Source organism: Lontra canadensis, unplaced genomic scaffold (genome assembly GCF_010015895.1).
Source record: "Lontra canadensis isolate GAN:19392208 unplaced genomic scaffold, GSC_riverotter_1.0 scaffold97, whole genome shotgun sequence".
NCBI lineage: Eukaryota > Metazoa > Chordata > Mammalia > Carnivora > Mustelidae > Lontra > Lontra canadensis.
This window is the reverse complement of record NW_022631091.1, coordinates 761,590-785,828: the sequence shown is the minus strand read 5'-3', so window position 1 is coordinate 785,828 and position 24,239 is coordinate 761,590. Positions and strand designations below refer to the sequence as shown.

The 24,239-nt window shown below is 48.3% G+C and overlaps 1 protein-coding gene across 1 annotated transcript in view; it reads left to right on the top strand.

Moving 5' to 3' along the window:
• Positions 1-1,849: 1,849 nt before the first annotated feature.
• The window catches only part of AGPAT4 (1-acylglycerol-3-phosphate O-acyltransferase 4), a 66,051-nt gene continuing 43,661 nt past the window's right edge, over positions 1,850-24,239 (top strand). Inside the window, exons 1-5 of the mRNA XM_032837243.1 lie at positions 1,850-1,866; positions 4,499-4,717; positions 9,412-9,598; positions 10,011-10,062; positions 10,181-10,275. Of these exons, the coding sequence (XP_032693134.1) occupies positions 1,850-1,866; positions 4,499-4,717; positions 9,412-9,598; positions 10,011-10,062; positions 10,181-10,275 (570 nt within the window). The remainder of the gene's footprint in view (positions 1,867-4,498; positions 4,718-9,411; positions 9,599-10,010; positions 10,063-10,180; positions 10,276-24,239) is intronic.

Below are 24,239 nucleotides of genomic sequence, written 5' to 3'. Positions count from 1 at the left end.
GGAGCCTGCTTAAAGGTGAGAGCTCCTAAATACTGAAGAGATTAGGGTTGTACCCCTCCTCCAATGGGTATCGAGAATGAAAACATTAAATTATAGAATACGTGTAAGGAAATTTCCAACGAAGTTTTAAATTGGGCTGTAAGCCTTCTTTTAAAGGCTTTTTGTTATTTTTTTTTGATTGATATTTTAAATATTAAAGATCAGATTTTATGAAAAAAATTTAGGCTCCGTGATTCGCTGGTGACCTAACTCGCACCATAAGTTGGCCCCAACCTCACCCTGCTCAGAAGTCAGCCCCCTGAAAACTGTTTCCTGGTGGATACAGACATACCTTTTATCTGCTTATTCTTAACTTACTCCATATCACTGGGGAAGTACTGGCATGTTCAGAGGGCACCAGGACGATTGTGGTCTTGATCTTATTAACACTGCTTTTTATTTCTCTTCAGCGACATAAAGGCAAAAATCCATAACATGAGTTCAATTTCTTTCTCCCATACAGTTGAGAAAACTAATGAACTAAAGAGGGCCTCAGAATCAATGATTTTGAACAATCTTACTTGAGGACAGGAATGGGGACAAAATCAATTAAAACTCGTGAGTCAACTTTGGGGGGTTCTTACAACTCACTTCACCTCAGGGTCATCCCAGATTGTGTGGATGACAGAAAAGGTCCAGACAAAGACTCATTAAAACAAACAGAAGAGGGGACTGGCTGGCTCAGTGGTAGAGCGGGCAACTCTTGATCTCGGGGCATGTAAGTTCGAGCCCCATGTTCGGTGTAGAGATTGCTTAAAACCAAGAAGAAACTTCGAGAACCATAGTGGAAAGATTAGTAAGACAAGATGGTAGATGGTTTGGGGTCATGGACAAAGCAGCTGAAGGGGAATGAGACACACCAGGCAGCCTGGGCGCACCTGCCGGCTTGAACTAAAGAGCTCCTTCCTGCCGGCGGAGCTGGGTGCTCTCTTTCTGTGCATTCTGCGTGTAAGCGTGACACCACTCCTGGAAGGAGGCGATTATTCCCTCCATCACACAGACACACAAACTGAGGCGAGATGAGAAGCCCAAGGTCACGCAGTCAGTAAGTGGGGATTTAAACCCAGCGTCTGCCCATAGAGCTGCTCCGTGGCTGGCTTGGCCATGCTGCTTGTCACGGCCCGTGTGGGAAGGAGAGAAGTGGGCACCGTGAGACCGCAGGCCTGACCACGTTGCCTTGGTGATGGGAGGACTAGAGTAGGAGGTGGTTTATATACTGAATAAAGCTCTCTTTTTTGTGTTTTGGTGCCAGCTGGTGCTGCATCTGCCTCACGCCTGCTTCTGTAGGCCCAGAGCTGGCCCCGGGCCATTTCCCCGCTCGGAGAGGCCTGAGGGGATACGTGCCCAGGATATCCTCAGCTTCCACGTATTTCCACACGTGTCCCCCGTCACAGGTGTGTCACTGACCGGCAGCCGCCACCCCGCAGCGGCAACCGTGAAAGAGAGACACCAATTTCCATGCAAACATCTGTCCTGTTTCCCTTCTCTATTTGAAAAGCTTTCCTTATTAATTGGAATATTCTTACTTAAAGCAGGTATGTCGATGCTTCCCTGTTTGGAAGATTAATTGCCCTCATTTTACTTCCATTTTTGGTTTCATGGTACTGGACTTTCGGGAAACTTCTAGAAATTGAACATCATGTAACAACGCATTTTCCACTGAGTCCCTAGCAAAATAGTTCGCACACTCTGGGCTGTCAGGAAGGTGGCCAGCGGGGGTCTCCCTGAGACTGCATGCACGCTGTGAGGTCAGAGCCCCCCGTGGCCCTGTGACCGCAGAGAGCTGGACTGGGGTTTAGAAAGGTCCGACATGGCTCCGGAAAGAAGGTATGACTGAGGCTGCGGGGGGACTGACCGGCTGGGAGGTTGCTCACAACTCAGGGTCACCCCAATGTCCAAAATGGGACCATGAATCGAAATACGGAATGGTGTTCTGAAGGCCCAGGTTCATGGGAAGCCTCGCTACCTCGGGCTTCCTGGGTCCAAAGCAGCATCGTAGTGGTCAGAGCCCGAGCCTGGGTCTCAGACATTTACTTACTCTTTGACCTTTACCTGCTCCCTAGTCTAACTAACCCCATTTCCTCATCTATAAAATGGGGGAACAGTGACTCCCCTGTGGGCTTTTGTCACAGGGAATGATGTAATGTGTGTAGAACATTGGCGTGCGGGTCCCGTTGCACCGGTTACTACTCAGAAAATCTCCTGTTTGCCTCTGGACGTTTTCATCTCATACTTGTTACAGCTACAAAAGGCCTTAGAGAGTATCTGATTTAATTTCCTCCCGTCTCTGTTCTCCAGACAGAAAAAGTTGCCTAGGTTATCCATCGGTGTTTGCCTCTGAGTCTTGGTCTTCTTGGATTAGATAGAAAACCTCTTCAGAATGTCTTTTTCTCATATAAGCTACTCAGAACCAACTATGAAATATAAACTTAGATGCCTCGATTTCCTATAGACTTAAGTTTTTATCACCCTAAAATTAGACTTTGGGGACAGAGCCTTTGGGTTATCACCCAGAGGATGTAAGGAAAGCGTTGAGCGTGATTAACGACTTCTGAGCTTGGTTTGGTTTAACGGACATCCTGTACGGGACAGGGATTTTGGACAGAGGACTGGGCCATCAAATTTTAACGGAAGCTAATTGTAATCGGCTTCTGCCAAACCATGTGATGAGGATGATTTCTTTAGCTGAGCGCTATTTTAGTTAGAGATGGTCCCAGAGACGGTTACATTTGGTCTAGAACACTTTCTCTCCTGTCTTGTTTTGGGACTTGAGCCAATCTAAGTCTCAGGAATCCAAAAACTAAATTTATCCTTGTTTGTCAGGACCGAGTGCTAAGTGTCTGCCTCAGACTTCCACAAGTTAGTTGCTGCCCTCTTGGAGATCTCTACGAAATTCATTCAGCCTCACGGAGAAGGTGGGATCTGATGGTTCCAAGAGCAGAACACACCTCACTCATTTTCCCTGGGACTGCATCCATGTCCCTCTCCTCCGGGGCCGCCGGCGGCCCCGGGCATTCTCTGCCTTGCCGACCGAAAGTACTGGTGCAGAGACGAACTCACCAGCTAACCCCATGTTTGCTTAGTCCACGCTGCTCTCTGCCAATCCCTGTAGTTTTCCTTTTCTTTTCATCTGGTCAGCCGAGCCCCTTTGAGAGCCCCTCTGTGCAGGAGCTCAGGAAGAGGGAAGGAGCCGGATCCCCTGAATGAGGAGACCCCATTGAAATAACAGGAAACTCAGTGGGTGAGGGCATCGGTTTTCTGTATGAGAACCAGAGGCAGTTGGATCTGTAAAGGATCTCAGAGCTCACCTACTCAATTTCTTCCTAAGGAGGAAGATGTTGAAAGAGTCAGGCCAAGCCCAGACTCCAGGTTGGCTGACTTGTCTGAGTGTGTGTGGGGGGGTGTGTGTTGGATGTGGGGGAGGGGGCGTATACATAAAACCACTGCTGTTAGTGTTTTCCTAAGGCTTTCTTTGCTTCCAGTACTTTTTCTATACTTGATTTTAAAGTTGTGAACCATATATATATATACATATATATATATATATGTATATATATATATGTATATCAAATTTTGGGTCCTTTATCTCATAGTAGCCTATTGAAAATACGCTCATTTTACTACAAACCTATTATAGTGATACTTATTCAACCGTGTGGGTTTCCCATCATTCACTTTATTGTTTCCTCATGATGGAAATGTAAGCAGTTTCTAATTTTAGGTGCTTATAAATCATACTTGCTGAAGATCTTCGGGCAGAGAGAATTTTTCTAAAAGTTAATTTTGTCCTTAAGAGAGTTTTCTCAGAAGCCACGTTACTAGATGAAGCGGTGTGAAGATGTGTAAGGTCGCTCTAAAAAGCCCGCGTGGTGGTTCTCACACTGAGGCTAGGAGCCCCACATGACCTCGTCTCTTTCAGCATGGTGTCTCAGTATTTTCCTTTGGAATGTAAAAAATAGGTTTTGGTTTGTTGGCTTAGTATTTACAAAATCTTTTCTCTCTTTTCTGTTTTGTGACCTGTTCTGGTGTTTGGAGTTAAAAGAGCCTAAATAAGGGGTTGTTTTGATTTCGGTGATGATGCTAAGTTGGTCATGGGTATTATTTTAGCAATTCACTTGGACTGATTTCTTTGGAAGAAAGTCCTGCTTCTTCTAAAACCCCGACCTGGTTCAGTCCCGTAATGTACTGCAGCAAACAAGCCAGCCCTTCAGACACACGCGAGTGTAGGAGCTAATCCCCTTTCTCTCTTCCCGAGTGTAACTGAAGGTCGTGTTTATTTCATAGTTTCCGAATACTGACGGAGGCAGACTCTGTCAGTCTTAACTAAGGGTCTCCTGTTTGTCGCCTAATTGAGCGCTTTACGTGGAAGCTCTCTGTGTCTTTTTGGAGGACGATGCAGTTTGAATTCTCTTGTGGGGACATTCCGAGCTTTCTTTATTTGCTTATGTTTCCACTGGAGGAGGTCAGCGGCCTATGGCACCATCTGCTTGACCACACAGAACTCGCTTCGGGAGTCCCTGGGAGCGGAGCTAGGCTGCTGTGGGCAGGGCTGCGGCTCTGCGTCCGCTCACTTCCCGGCTAGAGACAGCCTCGAGCACTCTGTGGCTTGCACTTTCTCTCGTTCTGAGGTCCACTTCTTCATCCCCACGCCTGCAAGGATTGTTCCAGAGTTAAGAAGGTAAAGACTACGGGAGCTTTCGTGAACGCATCATTTCCCGTGTCTGAGTCACTCGCAGAAAAGGAGAGGTTAGAATTAAAACAGCTGGGGGAGGAAATGTTTTAACACACTTGAAGGTAAATTAAAGATAATGTCAGGCTCTGGAAATGTAGTGAGAGAAAAACTAAGTCGGTTTCTCTCTCACGGCTTTCCCAGAAATGCCAGAGTAATACATCTTAGCGGCTCCCCCTGGCCTCCTTATTTTCTTGCAACCATGGAAAAATTCTCCCGTTATTTGGGCGCTCCCTGTGTTACAGGCGCTCTGCTAAGGGAATGTAAAGAATAGGTTTTGGTTTGTTTGCTCAGAATTTACATTTCTTGATTAGCCTTGATCGTCACAGCAACCTCACGTTGGTTTCACCGACGAGGGCGTGATTTCTAGAGCCGTCAAGTGGCTGAGCCTGGATTTCCAGCCGGAGCTGCCTAACTCAAAAGGTCCCCTTAGCCTTTCCTGGTCTCTAACGGTTGTGCTGTATGGCCTTTCCCAAGCACCTGTGCCTGCATGCAAGGTGGCCCCCGGTGGCCTCCACGTTGCAGAATTTCGCTTGTCTGTGGCTCATGGGCTGGATTATCACCTCTGCGCTCCCCTGCCAGGGGCTGCCAACACTCCTGTCCTTTCTCCTCAAGTCTGCGAGCGATGTACTTGTTCTCCACCAGCCACCTGTGGTTTCTCCCCTCGTGCACCACCTGTGTCCATCATCTGACCACATCTAACCGCAAGGCAGGCTGGAAAGGGGGTCCATCCACCTCTCTGCCCCGGAAAGGGGAAGATCTCCTTCTCATTAGTGAAAAGAATAATAGAGCAGAGGAGAAAAAAGAAACCATCATAATTCTTCTGCCAGAAACTAGCCACTATTAATAGATGGCTATGACTATAGAAATAGAAGGGGATGTGAAAGAGACAAATATACGCATTATTATTTTACAAACCTGAATCACGCTTCTTTGTTGGCCATTTTCACCCGGTTTATTCTTACGTTCTTCAAAGGCCTGTACTCACTGGTTTAACGTGTCTGTTGTACAGTTGGTTCATGGTCATTCAGCATCCCCTATGTGTAACCCCTAGGTCTCTCCCATCCTTGTATGAACGACCTTTTTAGGTTTAGGTCCTGGTGGTACACAGGGAGACTCCTTCCACTGAATAAGGGGCCTCCTCCAACATCAATGACAGATGCTTCAAGCAGCTGGGAACCAGTTTAACATAGACTCATGGGTAACCACGTGCCCTCAACGACTGCCAGAGACTTTGTCAAATGATGAGTTAAATTCCAAATCTGCTAAACCCTCAGTGGCTGGGAAGTAAAGGTAATTTGAAGTGACCTATTCTCCTTGAACCTATTATGAGCCCTGGTAACAGGAGCTTTTCATCTATATTTAAAACTCTGGTTCAGTAATTTTCAGATGATGTGTATTAAGCTCATGGGTCAGACTTGACCTTCGGAAAAATTCAAATAATGTATACAGATTGGTTTCCTGGCATTTTTTTTTTCCTGTTCTCTATGGTTTCCTTTAAAATGTCTTCGTGTGTCAGCAGTTCCTCCTCGATGTCCCCCTCACTCACCAGACTGTGATTGGCCTGAGCTTTAATATCTGGCAAGTGCTCCCCCTTCTTGTTCTCACCACAACCAGCTTGTGCTTCAAGCCCCGATCACGTCACTTCTTCCCTCTGTCCCCTCCTCACACCTGACCTGTGTTGGTCACTTGCAGCCGGATTTCACTTGTGCACAGGTGGGAAGGGAATGCCCGGTAGGGTTGGGCTTGAATTCTGCACCTGCTGTGCCTGGAGCCGGCACTCAGGGCCGGCGGGTGAGTGCCGGGAGGGCCGCGTCGGTCTCTTCATTGTGTAATAACCCACGACAGATAACGGGCACACGGCTTCCTCACGGCTACCCTTGATGATAAGAAATATCTCTGTTCAAAGAAACAGGACAGGGCAACAGCTTCGTGGTCATTTGTTGGTTTGTTAACTCCATTGATTACTGCTCTCATCGTCTGAAAAATAAAATTCTTTGTCATTTCCTTGCTTCCCATAAACAACGGAAGTGAATTTGCTGGAAAGGTTCTCCCCCTAACATTCTAGGTAGCTACCCAACTAAGAGGGAAAGAGGCAAAATATTTTAAAATATTTTCAATCTACCTGCGTTTGCCCCTGGAAAAATCTTTATACCATCTTGTCTCCATATGGCACTAAATTGGCTGATTGCCACATTCCAAAAAAAGGTTCTTTTATTCAATACAAGTAGGGTGATCCCCCAGACTTCCATCTGGAATAAACTTAAGACACACGACACATATTCACCCAGTAGACGCCTCCTTAAATAATTTAGCTTCGTGTCTCTTTTGCTAATCAGTCCTAGGATAAAGTCTGTAAAATTGTTTAATAACCTTATGGCACTGCTAACCTTTCCTTTTTTAGGCAGTTCCTTGGCTAGTCCTATATTTTGCTCTCGCCTATACAATTGAGAATCAGTTTAAGTTAAAAAAAGAAAAGAAAAGAAAAGAAAAGCAATAGTTTCCATGGAATCCTTTTTTTTTTTTTTAAAGTTTTTATTTATTTGTCAGAGAGAGAGGGAGTGTGCATAAGCAGGGGGACGGGCAGAGGGAGAAGCAGGCTCCCCACTGAGCCAGGGGCCCGATGTGGGGCTCCATCCCAGGACCCTGGGATCATGACCTGAGCTGAAGGCAGATGCTTACCTGACTGAGCCCCCCAGGGTCCCACCTCCCTGGAACCTTGATCCCTCTTTATCGATAGAGAAAGAGAGACCCAGAAGAGTGAATTTACCTGAAGATACATGACCAGTAAGAGGTATGGCAGAACTTTAAACCCAGACAGTTGAACCCACACTCAGCCGCACCACACCAATCTAGGAAGGGAGTTTGAGGAAGTGCGGGCAGAACCAAACCACCCAAAACCCACCTGCCTGTGATTCCCCTGAACCATCACTGGTATGGCATTAGAGCCCCGCTCCACGTGATGCTAGTCAGGGTTTTACTCAGGGGCATGGTGGTCCCCTGTCTTTTACAAGGAAAAAAAAATCCGACATTTCCTTTTTAACACCTTACTCCTGCCTGGACACCGAGGAAGACTGCATTTTATCCCCTGCATTTCCAATGCCAGCTGACTTCCTTTTCTTAGTGTTAAGTCAGCACACAGAGGGTTTGCCGAGGACCCCACAAATCCTAGATCCCAGAATCCTAGTGAAGAACCATCCTTCTTCTGGCCAGATTGTATGGAAGCTTTTAGGAGCTAGTGTAGGGACAGTGAATAAAACACATGAATATTCAACATCCTGCCATCGCTGCCGCCAAACTGTAAGCCAACGTACATCACTCCTCGAAGTCAAGTGCACGGAGAGTGGGCTGCTGGCTTAACGCCTGCTCGTTAGCGAGAGGCAGGGTATGTTAGAACCGGGTGTGTCTTAAAGAGCTGGGCAACCTGGAGATGTCTGTGGGACATGCCGCCTGAGAAAGGTCAGAGATGTGGCGCGTCAGTCTCTGCAGGGGCCTGGCTTTGTGCCCGAGAGCAGGCCTTCTGGGAGAGTGGGGTGTCTCAGCTTAGGCAGGCCTAGGTTAGTTTTCATTTCCCCCCATCAGAAATGTATGGGAACTATGCACGAGTACTGTGTACCTTCCAGACTGTCTAAGCAAGTGTAAATGTTCTGGAAGAACATACCTTCTGTCTGTCCTCCGGTCCAAGACTATCTTCAAAACCAGTCGGGGTGGCCAGACACAAGCCCCGCTCCGCACTTGGAGCCTCACTTGTGATTCTGAACTTCAGTGAAGGCTGCGCTGCTTTTTGTGTTTGGGGTCATCTGCGGGCTGCTCTGTACAGCCCAAGAGGACACCCCCCCACCCCCGGTTCACACCCCAGGAGCAAAGCAGCCCAAGCAGGTGCACAAGAAAGAACTCAGGAGTAAAACTGAGAGCTACGATTAGTTATGGTCTGTGACAACTGTAGGCAAATCACCCAACCCATGAGTCATCTCAGTTTCTTATTCTGAAAAATGGGATAATAATAATACTCATTATTCATGGGATTCACGGGAGGCTTAAAATGGTGAAGTAGATGTGAAACTGTTACATAGATTCCTTTGTGTTATTAATAAAGACGGCAGGGAAGTCCAGGGTCTCCCAGCTATGACTGTAGGGAGTTCATCCTAAAGCTTGAGCTCATTTCTGGGCAGGTTTGCAGTGCGATTCTGCTTGCAGGCGCACAAGGCTGCGATGCCTGACCACCTCAGCTTTATTTATTTTCCCACCAGAGTATTTGCACCTCCTGCCTTTACAAATTTCCCCCAGGCTCGATTCGCCACACCGTGAAGTCATATCATTACGCCATTTTGGGGTTGGAGACTGTGAGTCTGGCTGCTTTGTGTGTTTTGAGTTTCTTTCTGATTTTAGAATATGTGTGACTGTGTGTGTGTGTGCATGTGTGTGTTAGGGGGTGGGGTGGTTGGGGGTGGTTCTCTTGCCTTCATTGTTGGTTATTTGTGTTTGCCCATATCTCAGAGTCCCTTCCTTGCCCACCTTTGTTAAAGTGTTCCACCTGTATATATACATTTTTTTCAAATTAAGCTCCAACTATGTGCCAATGACTGTTCCAATGGTTGGGGAGAAAATGATGATTTTCAAGGTAATTGTGTGCCCGGGAGAAGTGACAGTGCAGTGCGGGAAGGCAAACAACTGGACGAGCGCCAGGAGAGGACACCCCGTGGCATGCTAGTACAGGGACTTCGGGAGGGAGAGCCCACGCCAGGGACCAACCCGATCTCACGCAGGCCAGGCTTGCCAGGAGAAGAGATGTGGTGGGCGTGGGATCTGGAGGATGGGAAGAGGAAGTGGGTGGGGGGAGGGTGTTCAAGCAGAGATGGCAGCAGGAGGGAAGGCCCAGAAACACAGCCGCTGCTGTGAGCCCCAGGGACAGGGGCCGGCCCAGTGGCTGAGCAGGAGGACTCCGGAGAAGCTGTGGAACCCTGGCCAAGTGGCTTGAAACTCTAGGGTCTCGGGTCCCCCCTCTAATAGCAGCAACTACCTCGCGGGGCGTTAGGACGATTAAAGGAACTATTCAATTTTAAGGGCTGACACCGGGCCTGACACGAGTGAGCTCTATGTAAATCCTGAATACAAATAAACCAGCTCACGTACAAGATGTTGAAGCTTCAGAGCATCTTTTTAAGAGTTTTTTTTTTTTTTTCCCCGACTCTAAAAGCACAGACGGTTTTTTTGTAACATGTATCATTGGTTTGTATTCTAGACGCTGTCCCGAGTGCTGGGCCTTTTTCCCCTTCGGAAGGATTCTCCTGCGAGTATTTATTTGTCGGGATAAAAGCAACCGCGCGCCATGGACCTCATCGGGTTGCTGAAGTCTCAGTTCCTGTGCCATCTCGTCTTCTGTTACGTGTTCATCGCCTCGGGGCTCATAATAAACACCATCCAGCTCTTCACTCTCCTCCTCTGGCCGGTCAACAAGCAGCTCTTCAGGAAGATCAACTGCAGACTGTCCTACTGCGTCTCCAGCCGTAAGAGCTTTCGCGGGTTCTCTGTTTGCGCCCTCCCTGGTGCGGGGTCAGACGTGGGGCTTCGAGGGGCGCCCCAGGCTTGCCCTGTGTCCTCAGCCGCTTCTCGTTCTTTTCTCGCTTGTTTCGGGTTTGAGATGACTGTGTCGTCCTCACTCTGAGCCAAATTATTTTCTCAGCGTGTCATGTCAGTAGCCCACCGCTCAGTTCAGGCATGGAGGGGAGTTCTTCCGTGGAAAGTACACCGGCGTTCTGTCTCTGGGTTTGTAGTCTTCCCCCTCAGAAGCAATCAGCGTGAACGATTCCTTGGTTACTGTCTCGGAAACAGCATACGTGTGTGTAAGGGGATAGCTACGTATGTGTGGCTCTTAGTGTGGACACGAATGCAGGCGGGTCTCTGAGTGTCTGTCTAGACCCATGATGCATCCTCGTATTCTTTAAAACAAAACGACAATATAACATAGTGTTCCCTTTCTTGCATCTTTTCTTGACCTCTTTATTTTGAGAGAACTGTAGATGGATGTGGGATTGTAAGAAATAACACAGAGAGCTGCTGTATACCACTCGGCCAGCTGTCCCCAGTGGGAGGGAACCCCTTGCATCCCGCCAGGATGACGTCCCAACAAGAAAACCAACACTGACACAATCCACCAGCCTGATTTAGATGTGTCCATTTTTATATACATGGATGTGTGTGTGTGTGTGTGTGTGTGTGTGATTACGCTAGACTATTTTAAACATGACTCATTCTCTTGACCTGAATTTTAAAACGGAAATGAAAAGGGATAAATCAGAATATTGGGAGTGCCTAGAGATAGATTTTGTGGTGGATTGGCCTTAACTTTCAGCTAGTCTCAACAGTAGAGAATGCAGTATGTCATTACCAATTATAGACGTATATATGAATGTATTAAAAAATAGGAGATCTTTCAAATCAAGCAATTTAAAAATCTCAGTGACATTATGCCAAGAGTCCAAAATTATTGGTATCTTTCTGAAGCCCTTTAAATGAAACAATCAAATTCGAATTTGAATCACAACAATACAAGCTGCGTGCGATTATCTGAATGGATTACTACTGATCCAATCAGTTATTTTTTAAACTTCGAGATACTAACTTGTGAGAAAAAAAAAATGATAGAACCATCCTTACTCATGATTTCTCTCACCAACTCAGACCTTGCACATACGTCTGATGCTCTTTCTGATGTGGTGTCCGTGCTGACCCCCTATGTTAGTGTGTTTTACGCAAATACGTCTTGAAAATATTCCTAAGACCATAGAGGCAAGTTATAACTGAAAAAGGAATCTTTCTTCCACGTGTCTATGCATATCGGGTGCACAGCCATTCAAGGCAAGAATACGTAATGCAAGTTTCTTTGTCATACATCGTACTCTCACATGGGTCTGCGATACTTAGGCATCTGGAAAAGGGACAATTGTCAGAGCAGGGCAGAGGCTGTAGGAGGTGTCCTGAGCCTAAATTGTAGCTGTGTGAAGAGAGAAGAGTTTGCATAGTCAGGGAAGGTGCTGATTGTCTGACGTTTACCTTCCTATTTTTTTTAAAGGTTTCATTTATTTATTTGCCAGAGAGAGAGAGACAGAGAGAGCACAAGCAGGGGTGGGGGGCAGGGGCAGAGGGAGAAGCAGGCTCCCTGCTGAGCAGGGAGCCCCATGTGGGACTCCATCACAGGACCCTGGGATCATGACCTGAGCTAAAGGCAGATGCTTAACCAACTGAGCCACCCAGGTGTCCTATACCTTTCAATTTCGAGTTCCTTTTTATACTCTAGCAAATAGGTATCTACTTAAACAAAATTTAACAAAGCAAAGCTGATTGCGCTTTTCACTGAAACCCGTAATTATGTGATTTGTACACACCTATGAGATTCCAAAATCTGTCAGTTTGCAATTTGAAATCAAGTCTGTCAGCTCTGTCCTAACCCCAGCCAAGTTTCAACCAGGTGGTTCAGAATTGGGTTTCTCATTTGGAGTCAAGGAGTAAGAGGGACAGGTAGAATTTGGGATCAGAGTTCCCAAGAATTTTGCTTGTAGTAGATAGTGAGGACACACCAAGGTCACGGGCAGGATCACGTCAAGTTCTTCTGACGCTGCTTCTGGTGGAAATTCAGATGGGCAACGGAGTCAGAAAGCAAAATGGATTTTTATCCATCACAAACTGATAAAGTTATTTTAAAATAATTCCAAATGAGACTTGGGAACTAAGCATCCAAGACCACTAGCACGTCCCCACACAGGGGGCCCGGGAGGACGGGCAGCCACATGGGAAGGCCTGGCTGCACGTCCATCCGCGGGCAGCTCCCTCAGGTACACCCGCGGTGGTCTGTGCCCACGGCCCCAGAGCAGAGCTTCCACAGGCCATCTGAGCAGACACGGAGCCATTTTATAGCCTTGGGAACAGAGAGGCGACGGAGCGGTCCTGGCTCCTGGGAAGAGAGCAGGTGGTAGAAGGGCAGGGTGATGCCGCCTGGGCTCGGCTTGTGGGCACCTCATTGTAGTGAGTCCCATACAAATGCGGGGCTCATCCTATTCCCGGATTCTCTTTACCTGTTGCCCTAACATGTGCTACACAGCAAAGCTGCTCTCCTCTTTCCCCTTTCACGTGCCGTCTGCGGTTGGTCGATTTCCTTATACCTGAGTGCTTCGCGACGACGACGACAGAGGACATGTAACAGACAGGCTGCTGGCCGGTGATGGTCACAGGCTGTGGGTCGCGGGCTCCTCGCAGCCTGGACAAAGAGATGGCCAGTTTCCTTCTATGGCTTCTCCCTCATCCCCTCTCACTTGAGATGAAAACTGTTCGTGGGGTTTAATTGTGTGTTCTGGCGTATGAATCACTCTAAAGCTTAGAAAATCAGCAGCAGCCATCACTCGCCACTGATATTTTAAGAAAAAAGGCAGAATAAGTTGTTTCCTGGAGACTCAGACCGCCCTTCCCATTCACGTTTTACTAATAGGGCTCTATCATCATCCCGTGCTCGTCAAATGTTTGTTAAGAGCTTGGTGTTGTACCAGGTAAATCCAAAGGAGTCAGCAGCCCTGGTGTGGTGAAGCCGGCCTGGGAAAGGCCACACTGATGCGAGTGGCATGTAGAGACAAAATGCAGCCAAGACGGCTCATTTACCAGCAAGACACACAGCACCGAGCGTTTCATTCTGGACGCCGGGACTAACATCAGGCATCCCACTTGGAAAGCGTATTTAATCTGGATGGCTGGGTTTGGGATGGTTGCTTTATTTTGCTTCCACATAGATTTGGAGGCAGGAAAGGCAAAGACAGCAGGACAGCTGGGTGAGGACGGGCAGGGCGGAGCCTGCCTGGCAAGGGGAGGAGCCGGAAGAAAGGGACATTGGGAAGCCCAGCGAGGAGCAGAATTGAATTACCTTTCCTTTGCGCAGGATGTGCCTTTTAGTAATAGATGGCCAAGACTGGCTGGCTTGTTTTTCCTCCCCTCTGACACTGCAGGTTAAAAAACAAACCAGAAAGATGAAAAGAACCTGTTAATGGCAGAGTTTTTAAAAGGGGCTGGGGTGGAGGTCAGGGAGGACTGCCGATGACCTTAGTGATCCAGCCAGGAAAGGACTGCTGGTAACACAAAGCAGAGAAACTCCCTACCCCCTCAATTTCGAGTTCCCACCCCAACCCTGGTGCCTTGCTGCCAAGTTCCCTGTTGTTGCTGACTCGCTGGGTGGCTGAGCTGCCCTGTTGAATTCCTCCGGGCTGCGATACTCATGGTTTTCAGTGTCTGTCTGATGCACAGCTCCAGGGGCAAGGCTGCATGGTGGCGAGGGGGCAGTGGGCATGTGGAGTGCCAAGATGCAAAAGAAAACATCTGCCTTCCTGCTTACAGCCTGTCTCTTCTTTCTTCCCATGAGGGCAGGTAACTCCTTGGATAGGTAACTTCAAAACATGAACTACATTTGAACAAAGGGGATGGAGTGGAACAGCCCAGGATTCTAAGGTTTTTCTGATAATGGGTCTGGATGTTTTGTTTTTGCACTTGGGAAGATGTTTCCTCCGTCTTCAGCACCCCTGGCGCCCCCCCTGACTTGGTTATCGGCCACTTTACTAATAGTTGCCAGTAATCAAGCAGGAAGAGAGAAGTGAGCTCGTCCTCACCGCCTGTACCACCACCTGTGTGTCCTCCCTTGAAACAGACATTGGTTTTCCTGTAGCAGTGGACTCCGGGATATCTGAGCCACTTTGGAGCTATGACCCGAGGAGCAGGGCTCAGCAGTATGGTGAGCTGGGCAGAAGTCGGTCTATGATCCTCTCTGGAAGGATCTGAGCTCAGTAACTGGTCAAAACAGCCTCAGCAAAGGGACGTGCGTGCAGGCAGGGTGGAAGGTACGAGATGCCCAAGGAACTGTGCGTCCCAAGGCATGGAATTCCCGGGACGTGGTGAAGTTTAAGACTCTGAAGACAGGGAGGCAGCTCCGTCCTCCTGAGCCAAAGCGGATTCTTGACCAGCCAGCAAGTGTCATTGGTAGGAGGTTGATCCATCAGAAGAAGGGTCACTGTGACCTTTTCCAGCATGACCTTGGGAGGAACGTTGTGTCCTGTTACTTGGGCAGCTGGCTGGATCTCAGCTGGTCTCTCTCTCTTCCCAGCCTGATTAATGGCAAGGCTGCCTTTCTCATTTAACCCAAACTGATTTTTCAGTCTTCCTTCGTGGAGAGGTTTGACTCCTTCACTTGCTGCAATAGTTTCTCCTCCGGGACATCAGCAAGTGTCTTGGTTAGATAACCCCAAAGCCCCTCGTCCTGCTCCCGCTCATGCAGTCGGGGCTCCCGCTGACAGAAGGGTCTGGGTAGGAGCTGCCGATAGCTCTGCTGGGAGCCACGGCTGGAAATCTGGACGTGGTCATCAAAGGTCTTCTGGTGCGGCCTTAGCGGGTCCCAGGGAGTGCGTGCCTCCCGGAGCTTACAGATAACTGGCTGTATAGGGCCACATAAGCGGAAAAGCCTACAGCTGGCGCTCTGTCCTTCCCTGCAGCTGTGTGATCCAACGGGGGCTTTGATGAACAGTCAGAGGGAGGGGCTCTTGAAGACTGCTGATGAGTGCCGCAGCACTGTCTGGAGGTTAGCGATCCGACCCGAAGGCAAAGCCCAGATCCCTGAATAGAGCAGGGGCCGGGGGGAGGCGCCCGAATTTCTCTCAGGAGAGCCCTTTCTCTCCTCGCTGTCACCCGAAATGTGTTGGTCTCCCCACCCCCAGCCCTCACGAGCAAAAACACGGCTGGCTTCACCTGCAGTCGCCCTCTGACAGCATGACCCGCAGATTTCACAACCTCTCTGCAGTGATGGGAATAGGCAAAGAGCATCTTGTCCTCCTAATTTCTGTTTGTAAGGACAATACTTCCTTGTCAACCCAGGTGATGACAACAGAGTCCAAGACTGGATCCATGAGAGAAGAAGGACCAAGCAACAGAGATCCTCTGCTAAGTAACTCCCCCCCCCCACCCGGCAATTGTTCCAAGTATGGAGCCCCTACCACGTGCAGGGCAGAGAGGTTCCTGGCCCAGGATAACACAGGAGGTAGAGGGGCTGCGGTTCAATCTGGGACCCCTAAGTGCAGTGATACCTGGCGTGGCTGGGAGTTGAGGAGCCCGGGTCCCGAGCTGAGGCCAGATATCCCCCCTGGGGACTATAGTAAGTGACATTCCCTGGCGCTACGGAGAAAGGAAAAGAGAAATGCAGTCATAAGAGGAAGTTATTTTCATTCCTAATCATTGCAATCACTGCAGTCTCTGGTGTTGATAATGTATTAGGCATCAGGCTAAATCTTCTGTATCCATTACATGGCTTAAGCCCATAATCACCCTGAGCAGGCAATCCCCCATTTTGTGGCTCAATTAACCAAACCTCAGAGAGGTCAGGTGACTGGTCTAAGGTCATAAATACAGCTAGTAATTAGGAGAGCTGAGGTCCCCAAATGCATTTTTTTTCTACCGTATTCTACAGCAAAGAGAGTACGTGACAAGAGTTTTTAACACCCATGGCTAATGTCCAGCAAACATCTGCTAAGATCACGCCTGGGCATGCAAATCACTGTCTTGGTCCCAGGTGACCCACTCGGGCACCTGTCACGCTCAGCCAAGAGTTCTTCCACACACACGCATTGGCGTTCATTCTAGGGGTTCAACGCATCCCCAGGAGGAATGGAGGGGACCCAGTGGCTGCCCTCAGAGGGATCCAGCCTCGTGGGGAAGACGTGGGACCCAAACCATTGTGGAGCAGGAGATAAAAGCTAGGACAGAGGTACACAGGGAACACAGAGGAAGAGACAGTCCATCCTGTGAAAGGGTCCATGTTCTACTGAAGCGACGTCACAGGCCATGGGTGACGGAAGGAGGAGGTTTTGCAATATCTTGGCAAGAAGAGGAAAGGAGGTCTAGCCTGAGGGAAAAGTATGTTTTAGCATCACCAAGGGAGGAAGCTGGTTTATTCAGGCCATCCCACATTGAAAGGAGAGGCACCTACCAAATGTTGAGACCAACCTGTGTCTGCAGACGGGCCCAAATGGACAAGGCCACGGCTGCCTCACAGGCCTGGGAGGACAGGAGGACAGGTGAGCAGTGGGCTTGAAGCCCCCAGTACCATAGACGAACTCCCACGTATTCGTGCTTGGGGATTCCAAATACTGTGAACATTAGTTTATGTCAGGATTTATTTTTGTCTTGCTCTGAGCGGCATTGTTCAAAATGTGCCCTGAGAAATTGTTAATTTGTTCCTTTTGAAAAATCTGTTCACACATAATCTTCTATAGACAGATACCCAGCTGGGTCATTATTTCTTTGAACCATGTTACATCCCAAGGATATAATATGAAGTAAAAATAGCATGATGCCCAAGTATAGAGTAAAATACCAACCTTACAAATATAGACGGGAAATCAGTTTATCGGAGTGCCATTTTTAGGAACTATAATTAAGGATGATTTTTTTTATTGCATTTATATTTTCTGAATGTCTTGTATTTCATACAACGAGCATGCCTTATAAAGAAACAAAAACAAGAAAAACCCAAACACCCAAAAGAACTAAACAGAGAAGGGCTTATGGGAAGGAGTAGAGGGGGAAGATATTAAGGAGCCCTTTGCAATAAAGGTGGGGTGTGGCCGGAGTCCTGGGGAGCAAGGTGACGATTTTCACTCCCTGCTTTCCTATTTTTCAGACCTGCGTACAACATAATGAACCCCACCGCAAATACAGTAGTGAGTCCATAGAAAGGAAGTAAGAGGGAAGAGCGACCCCAGAGCCACATGCTGGGGTTGTGGGTTGAATTGTCACCCACCGTGCCTGGCAAAGTGGCTTGATTTAGAAACAGGGTCTTTGAAGATAAAAAACTTAAGATGCGATCAGTGGGGTGGGCGTTAATCTACTAGGACTCTGTCTTTACAAAAGGGGAAATTGGGTCACAGCGACAGACGTGCACAGAGCAAAACGATGTGAAGACCTGGGGAGAGGACCCAAGGGGGGCAGTCTGGGGCCGATTCTGCGCAGCAGGCCCACGGGGAGCCTACCTGTCTACACCGTGATCTCCGACTTCTGGCCTTCAGAACTGGGAGGTAGTGTTGTGGGTGGTAAGCACCCCAGTTTGGGATACTTTGTTGCAACAGCCTGGGAAAACCAGTACACTTTCCTTTTCTAAGTCTCTTCCAGACGGGCTTTACTTTGCGCTTACCGGTGGAGGGAAACTGCGGCGCCAGTATGTGTGGACCCTGGGATTTTTCCTCGCCCTCCTCGCCCTCCTCGCCTTCACCCGGCTTCTGCTCACCCACCCGGCCTTGCTTAATGGTAGCGCAGGAAACAGAGAGGATGCAGATAGACTGCTCTGCTCTCATTCATGGGCCAATCCCAGGAATCCCTCTTCCCACCTCTCAAAGTCAGGGACCTCCAATGAGTCTGGTGGGGCTGGTAACAGCAGATGAGGAGGACAGCGACAAGCTCACCGGGAGGGGGTGGGCCCACGCGCGTCCAGCCATGATTGACATGCGGGTCTTCCAATGAATGGAGATGGGGGCTGCTCTCTTTGATCCTGTCTTGTATTTCCAACTCGCGTTTGTTTTTATCACTTTGAGTACACTATTCAGGTCCAGAACCACTTTGGCTAACCACCAAAGCCATCTGCCTGGGAAAAATAGAATTAAACGGCCCTTCAGACCTGGAGAAAGGTCTCAGAAGTCAGGGAAAGGGAATTGCTTACACATAATGCAATACTTGGGTCTGTCTGAGTAACCATCTCTCTGGCTATTAAAGGGGGCAATCCATCTTCTCTTCCTTCTCTTTGTCTTGCATAAAGAAGTCATAGCAAATGAAACAATCTCAGGGAGGCATTCTGTCCCGGCTCCCAAGTGCCTGGCTTTTGTAGTGTCAGGGATCAAGGACGGTGCCTGCCCAGCTTGGTTCAGATACAGTGTGTTCTCTTCCTAATTAGTGTGGTGCTCCCCCACAGCCAGCCACTGCGCGGAAACCATCTTATTTAGAACTGGGCTTTTACTTTGTGGACCTTTCCCACGCAAAGCTTGTTGCCAAATTAGCTCTTTGTACCAGCATCATTGTGTTTATTTAGGGGGAAAAGGATTGGGTCTGCGATCTGACCACAGCAGCCTATTATCAGCTGCATGCGTCAAGAAATAGCACCGCTATCTGGTTGATGCTCCTGGAGACGGGAAGCACATCCACTATCCCAATGGTCTTACCTCGCGTAACGGATTCAGGAAATGGAGTTTGATAGGCAACACTGGACTTTTTTTTTTTTATTAACATGTATTGTATTATTTGTTTCAGGGGTACAGGTCTGCGAACCATCAGGCTTACACATTTCACAGCACTTACCATAGCACATACCTTCCCCAGTGTCCATAACCCAACTATCCTGTCCCTACCCCCTACCCCCAGCAACCCTCAGTTTGTTTCTTGAGATTAAGAGTCTCTTATGATTTGTCTCCCTCCCCAGTCCCATCTTATTTCATTTCCCCCTCCTTTTTCCCCACGACCCCCTGATCTGCCTTTCAAATTCTTCATATCAGAGAGATCATGTGATAATTGTCTTTCTCTGATTGACTTATCTCGCTTAGCATAATACCCTCTATTTCATCCCCTGTGGTGCAAATGGCAAGATTTCAGGTTTTTTGATGGATAGGAGATATATATATATATATGTACACCACATCTTCTTTATCCATTCATCTGTTGATGGACATCTAGGTTCTTTCCATAGTTTGGCTATTGTGGACATTGCTGCTATAAACATTTGGGTGCACGTGCCCCTTTGGATGGCTACATTTGTATCTTTAGGGTAAATACCCAGCAGTGCAATTGCCGGGTCATAGGGCAACTTTATTTTCAACTTTTTGAGGAACCTCCATGCCGTTTTCCAGAGTGGCTGCACCAGCTTGCATTCCCACCAAGAGTGTAGGAGGGTCCCCCTTTCTCCGCATCCTTGCCAACATCTGTCGTCTCCTGACTTGTTAATTTTAGCCATTCTGACTGGTGTGAGGTGGGATCTCATTGTGGTTTTGATTTGTATTTCCCTGATGCCGAGTGATGTGGAGCACTTTTTCATGTGTTGGTTGGCCATCTGGATGTCTTCTTTGCAGAAATGTCTGTTCATGTCTTCTGCCCATTTCTTGATTGGATTATTTGTTCTTTGGGTGTTGAGTTTGATAAGTTCTTTATAGATTTTGGATCCTAGCCCTTTATCTGATATGTCGTTCGCAAATATCTTCTCCCATTCTGTTGGTTGTCTTTTGGTTTTGTTGACTGTTTCCTTAAAGTATCTAAGAGTACTGTCACTGCCTGAGTGGACGCTGTGTTTAACTTGAGTAGCATCATTTCTGTTATCTTAAGTGTATGTTTGGTACGTGTATGTGCATCTATGTTTTATGCATAGTAGAGGGATATATAAATATACTCACACCCACATACATATATAATCCTTTGTATAAGAAATTACTTTATATTTTATGTAGAGTGCAAATTTCAAGTAAGGGTGGTAAAGAAACAGCAAGTTTGGTAATACACATGTGATCCTGAATTGTCTGAGCAGATGTTTGTCTTTGAGCAAGGCATCTTGGCTGTTGATGTGCTGTATAAATAAATTACTCCTCAGCCAAGGTTCCCATTTGTTTTCATAAGCATTAAATTTCACTTGTGACTTAAGTTACAGCTTTCAAATTAGGTTATAAGTTTGACTTTGGTGTCTCGTAACTTCATAAGACGATGGTGTGTGGTCTCCAAAGTGGGTGGGTATTCCCTAAGAGGTAAACAAGACAGGCCGTTAGGGTATAGAGAGAAATTCATGTTTCTGATTTATGTTTCCTTTATCATTATACAGGGATAAGATAAAAGACACTTAAAATATGTTATGAATTTTATAAAACATAAAATTTGCATGTGCTAATGGTGCATATTTAATTTTTTACTTAAATAATCACAAAGCGTTTGAAGACCACTGCCTGAGCCTTCGGGTTTCGGTCCCAGCATACTGGAGATAGAATTTAAGTATCACAGAGTTTGAGGCAAGGGAGAAACGGGCTGCATAGACACAAGTCCCAAAGCAAAGGGAAGACGAGCTGCAAAGCCCCTCATTTCCTCTACTTCAGTGGATCTTGGGTTCACAGGGGAGAGGAAGCATTTCCAAACAGTTTGAGGCATCCCTGCTGAGGCCAGTCTCTCACAGGTCTTCAGAAAGGAATTAAAAGTATTTGCCCACCTCCACATTTTGTTTTGAAGGAATAAAAATTCCTAGAAATGCCTTGGTATTTTATTGTAATTCATAAAATACATACGAAACCCCCATCTGTCGCAGTGTAGAGAGGCCATCCCGTGGAAACCATTGAGTCAAGTGTTTTCTTGCCCATTCTCAGGCTGCCTTTGCAGTCCCCACGTAGCTGTTTTTGGGTAGATTTATTTGCATGACTTGTGTCTGGGGCCATGGGAAGGGGTGGGGGCAGGAGTGACCTGCTCTGGTGTTCCCAAAAGGAAGCTGCATTGGGAACTGTGTGTCCTGGATTCCTGTGTGCTGGCCTAACCCCCTTGGTGACAGGTCCTTTGTTTTTCCACTTGCAAAAGAGAGAAAGAGAATTTCACAAGCTATAAAAACGTAGGGTGAAGGCATTCTTGCTGTTAGGGCGCACTTAGTCAGCAGGCATGGGCCAGACGGTGTGGAGTGTGTCCTCCAAAGAGCTCTTGATACACTGGAATGGGCGAGGAGGACGACGTGGTTGGGGGTGTGGAGGGATGTGGGAGGGACATGCTAGGGGCCGAGGAGGCCTGGGAGGCACCACAGCTGTGTCATTTCTTGCAGGACACTAAGTGGAGGAGGGACTGGATGTGGCCCACAGCCTTGGGAGGAAGGAGTCGGGCAAGTGCAGAAAGTCACCTACAACTGGTCAAAGACCTGTGAGGACAGGAGCTGTCTGGGAACAGCAAGGCAGGTGGGAAACGCTGAGTCCCTCCTGTGAACCCCGAGGAGCCTGGGAGAGCTTCCCTTCAGGGGACAATGTGTCGCAGGGCAATGTGTGCATGGAGGAGTTGTTCTGATGACCTTTCGAGTCCCTCCCAGAGTTAAGAACCTGAGTCAGGAACATTTATCCCGTAGACAGGGCTGCAGGGCACCTGCTGAGAGAGAGAGCATCGAAGGCTTTCTAATGAGGCAGCCCTCTGAGTTTAACACGGGTGTACGGGGCCCTGTTTCAGAGAAAGTGGACCAGATGGAGATACGCTGGACATTCAAGGCATGTTTACCCCCTAAAGGAGGGGGAGGCTGGTGTGGCATCAGTTCCCTGGGCAGGAGGAGGAACATCCTTAAAAAGGAGGCCTACTTGGGTGACTGCTTTGCCTGATAATGGCTCCCAGGAGGGACATGATGGGCGTGGAAGGGAGGGCTACCCCCCTCTGCCCCCCCCCACCCCGTGTGGGTCCTTATCTGCCCTGAGGGTCTTGAGGGTGACCAGCCTTTCAAGTTTGCCTCCAACCGGCAGGGGCCCCAGGCTGTGGGACTTCCAGCTTTATCATCAGGACAACCCCAGGCAAATTGACAAGTTAATCTCTGTAACTTTGGTCAAAGGCAGGAACCCAGACCTAAACCTGTCTCCAGAACTAAGAAATGAGCTAATGTTCACTCTCTGCTCCTTGTGGGTGATCTTAGGCCTAAGACAAGAAACACTATGGCTGTGTGCACTCCCAGGCACTAATTTTTTACTTAACCTGCCTTTTATCAAGTGAATTCGCCACCCCTCATTGCAAAAGGGCTATCTTTTGATAGACCCCCCTACCGTGACATTTTAGTTTGCACATCCTCTCTGCAAACACCACGGCTGATCGTCCTGGGTTTTGTAAACACGGGCCTTCCTGTACCCTGCTTCACCTAGTGGTTCTTTCCTAGTGGGGATGAAGGAGCTGTGTGCATTCAACAGGAATGATTTTAACAGGAGACTTCCGTTTCAAGGTTGACTGTGTCTGGCCGACGTTGCAATGGGAGGTCCTTTTCTTACTCTTCTCATGATCATTTAAGCCAGGGCTTGATTGGATGGGGCTGAGATGGGCAAGTGGAAAGCCATCTTTCATGTCATTTTCACCAAAATAATGGGTGTGGAGCTCAGGACTGTTTTCTTGGGACAAAAGAGGGGAATTCCACATTTGAAGAATAAGGCGATGCCTTCCAGCAAAGGCACTGGGCAGGTGCAGGTGCAGAGCACTGGTTAGTGTGTGACTAAGGACCTCAGGTCTTCATCAGGAAGCTCTGTCTCAGTCCCACCATCTGTGAAGCCCGTGCTGGCTCTTCCCTCAAACCCTGGGAAGAGTCACTTCCTTCCGTGGGGCTCCCTGGCACTTGTCTCAGTCTTGACTTAACTTATTGCTGTCAGGAATGTGAGCTCCCCATGGGCAGTGATGTTTGACTGGGAGTTGTTCCAGTGGCTGTCCCCCTCCTGGCACAGAGCAAGAGCCCTCCCTGTGACGGTCGTGTGGATAAGTCGGGGGACCGCCCTGGCCTGGAGTGAGCCTCTGTGCACATGGAACGCCCCGCTTGATCCTGAAAATATGTTCGTGTCACCTGCAGGTGTGGGGACGGGAGGACCCAGCTGGACTCATTGCATTTCACTGTTTCTAAGTTATAATTACTGAGTGAGCCCAAACCTATCTCTGGAGTACTGATCTTGTATAACACACAGGAGGGAACAGAAGACCATGTGACTCACTCTTGAGTAATACGGGAGAGACCTGAGTATTGTAGGATTTCAGTTATGCCCGTCTGGACGAGTCGGGGAAGGCTCTAGAAAGGGAATGACATCAGCCAGACCTCAGAGAACAGGAACCTGGGATGAGGAGAGAGGCAGAAGGCACGTGTGCCCGACTCCCACTTGTGTGGGTCTAAAGCAGCTGTCTGGACTCTACTAGCTCACAGTGCCCAGCTGCAGGGAGGGGGCTGGGATCGGCATCCACCAGCCACCGGACTCAGCTCCCTTAGCTCCTCTGTTCTGGGTGCCCTGATTCTTGGCAGATGGGTTTTCTTCCCCCAGCATGGCTGCCAGGAGCTTCAAACTCTCATTCTAATTGCTTCTGCTACCAAGGAGGAGGGAGCCCCCCCAACCCCAGCTCCGGGCCTGGCCCAATCTGAGTCACTAGCCCATCTCTGTAACCAGTAGAGCTGACAGTCCCCGGTGCCAGCTGCTAAGATACTCCAAGTCAGTTATGACCACAGCAGCACAAACTTACAGTGTATCTTATTATGAGACAAAGGTAATAAGTACTCAAATCTTGCCGCTCCCTAATTAGTGTATTACATTTTACTATTATGTCTCTTCCGGTGGTGATTTACACCATGCAGGCAGCAAAGCTATACGCTGGGCTCTTGTCTTTCCCCTGGAGAGCTGGCTGGGAAACATTTTCCAGCACGCCACTGTCTGCACCGTCGCTCTGGACAGGGAGGAGTACGGAC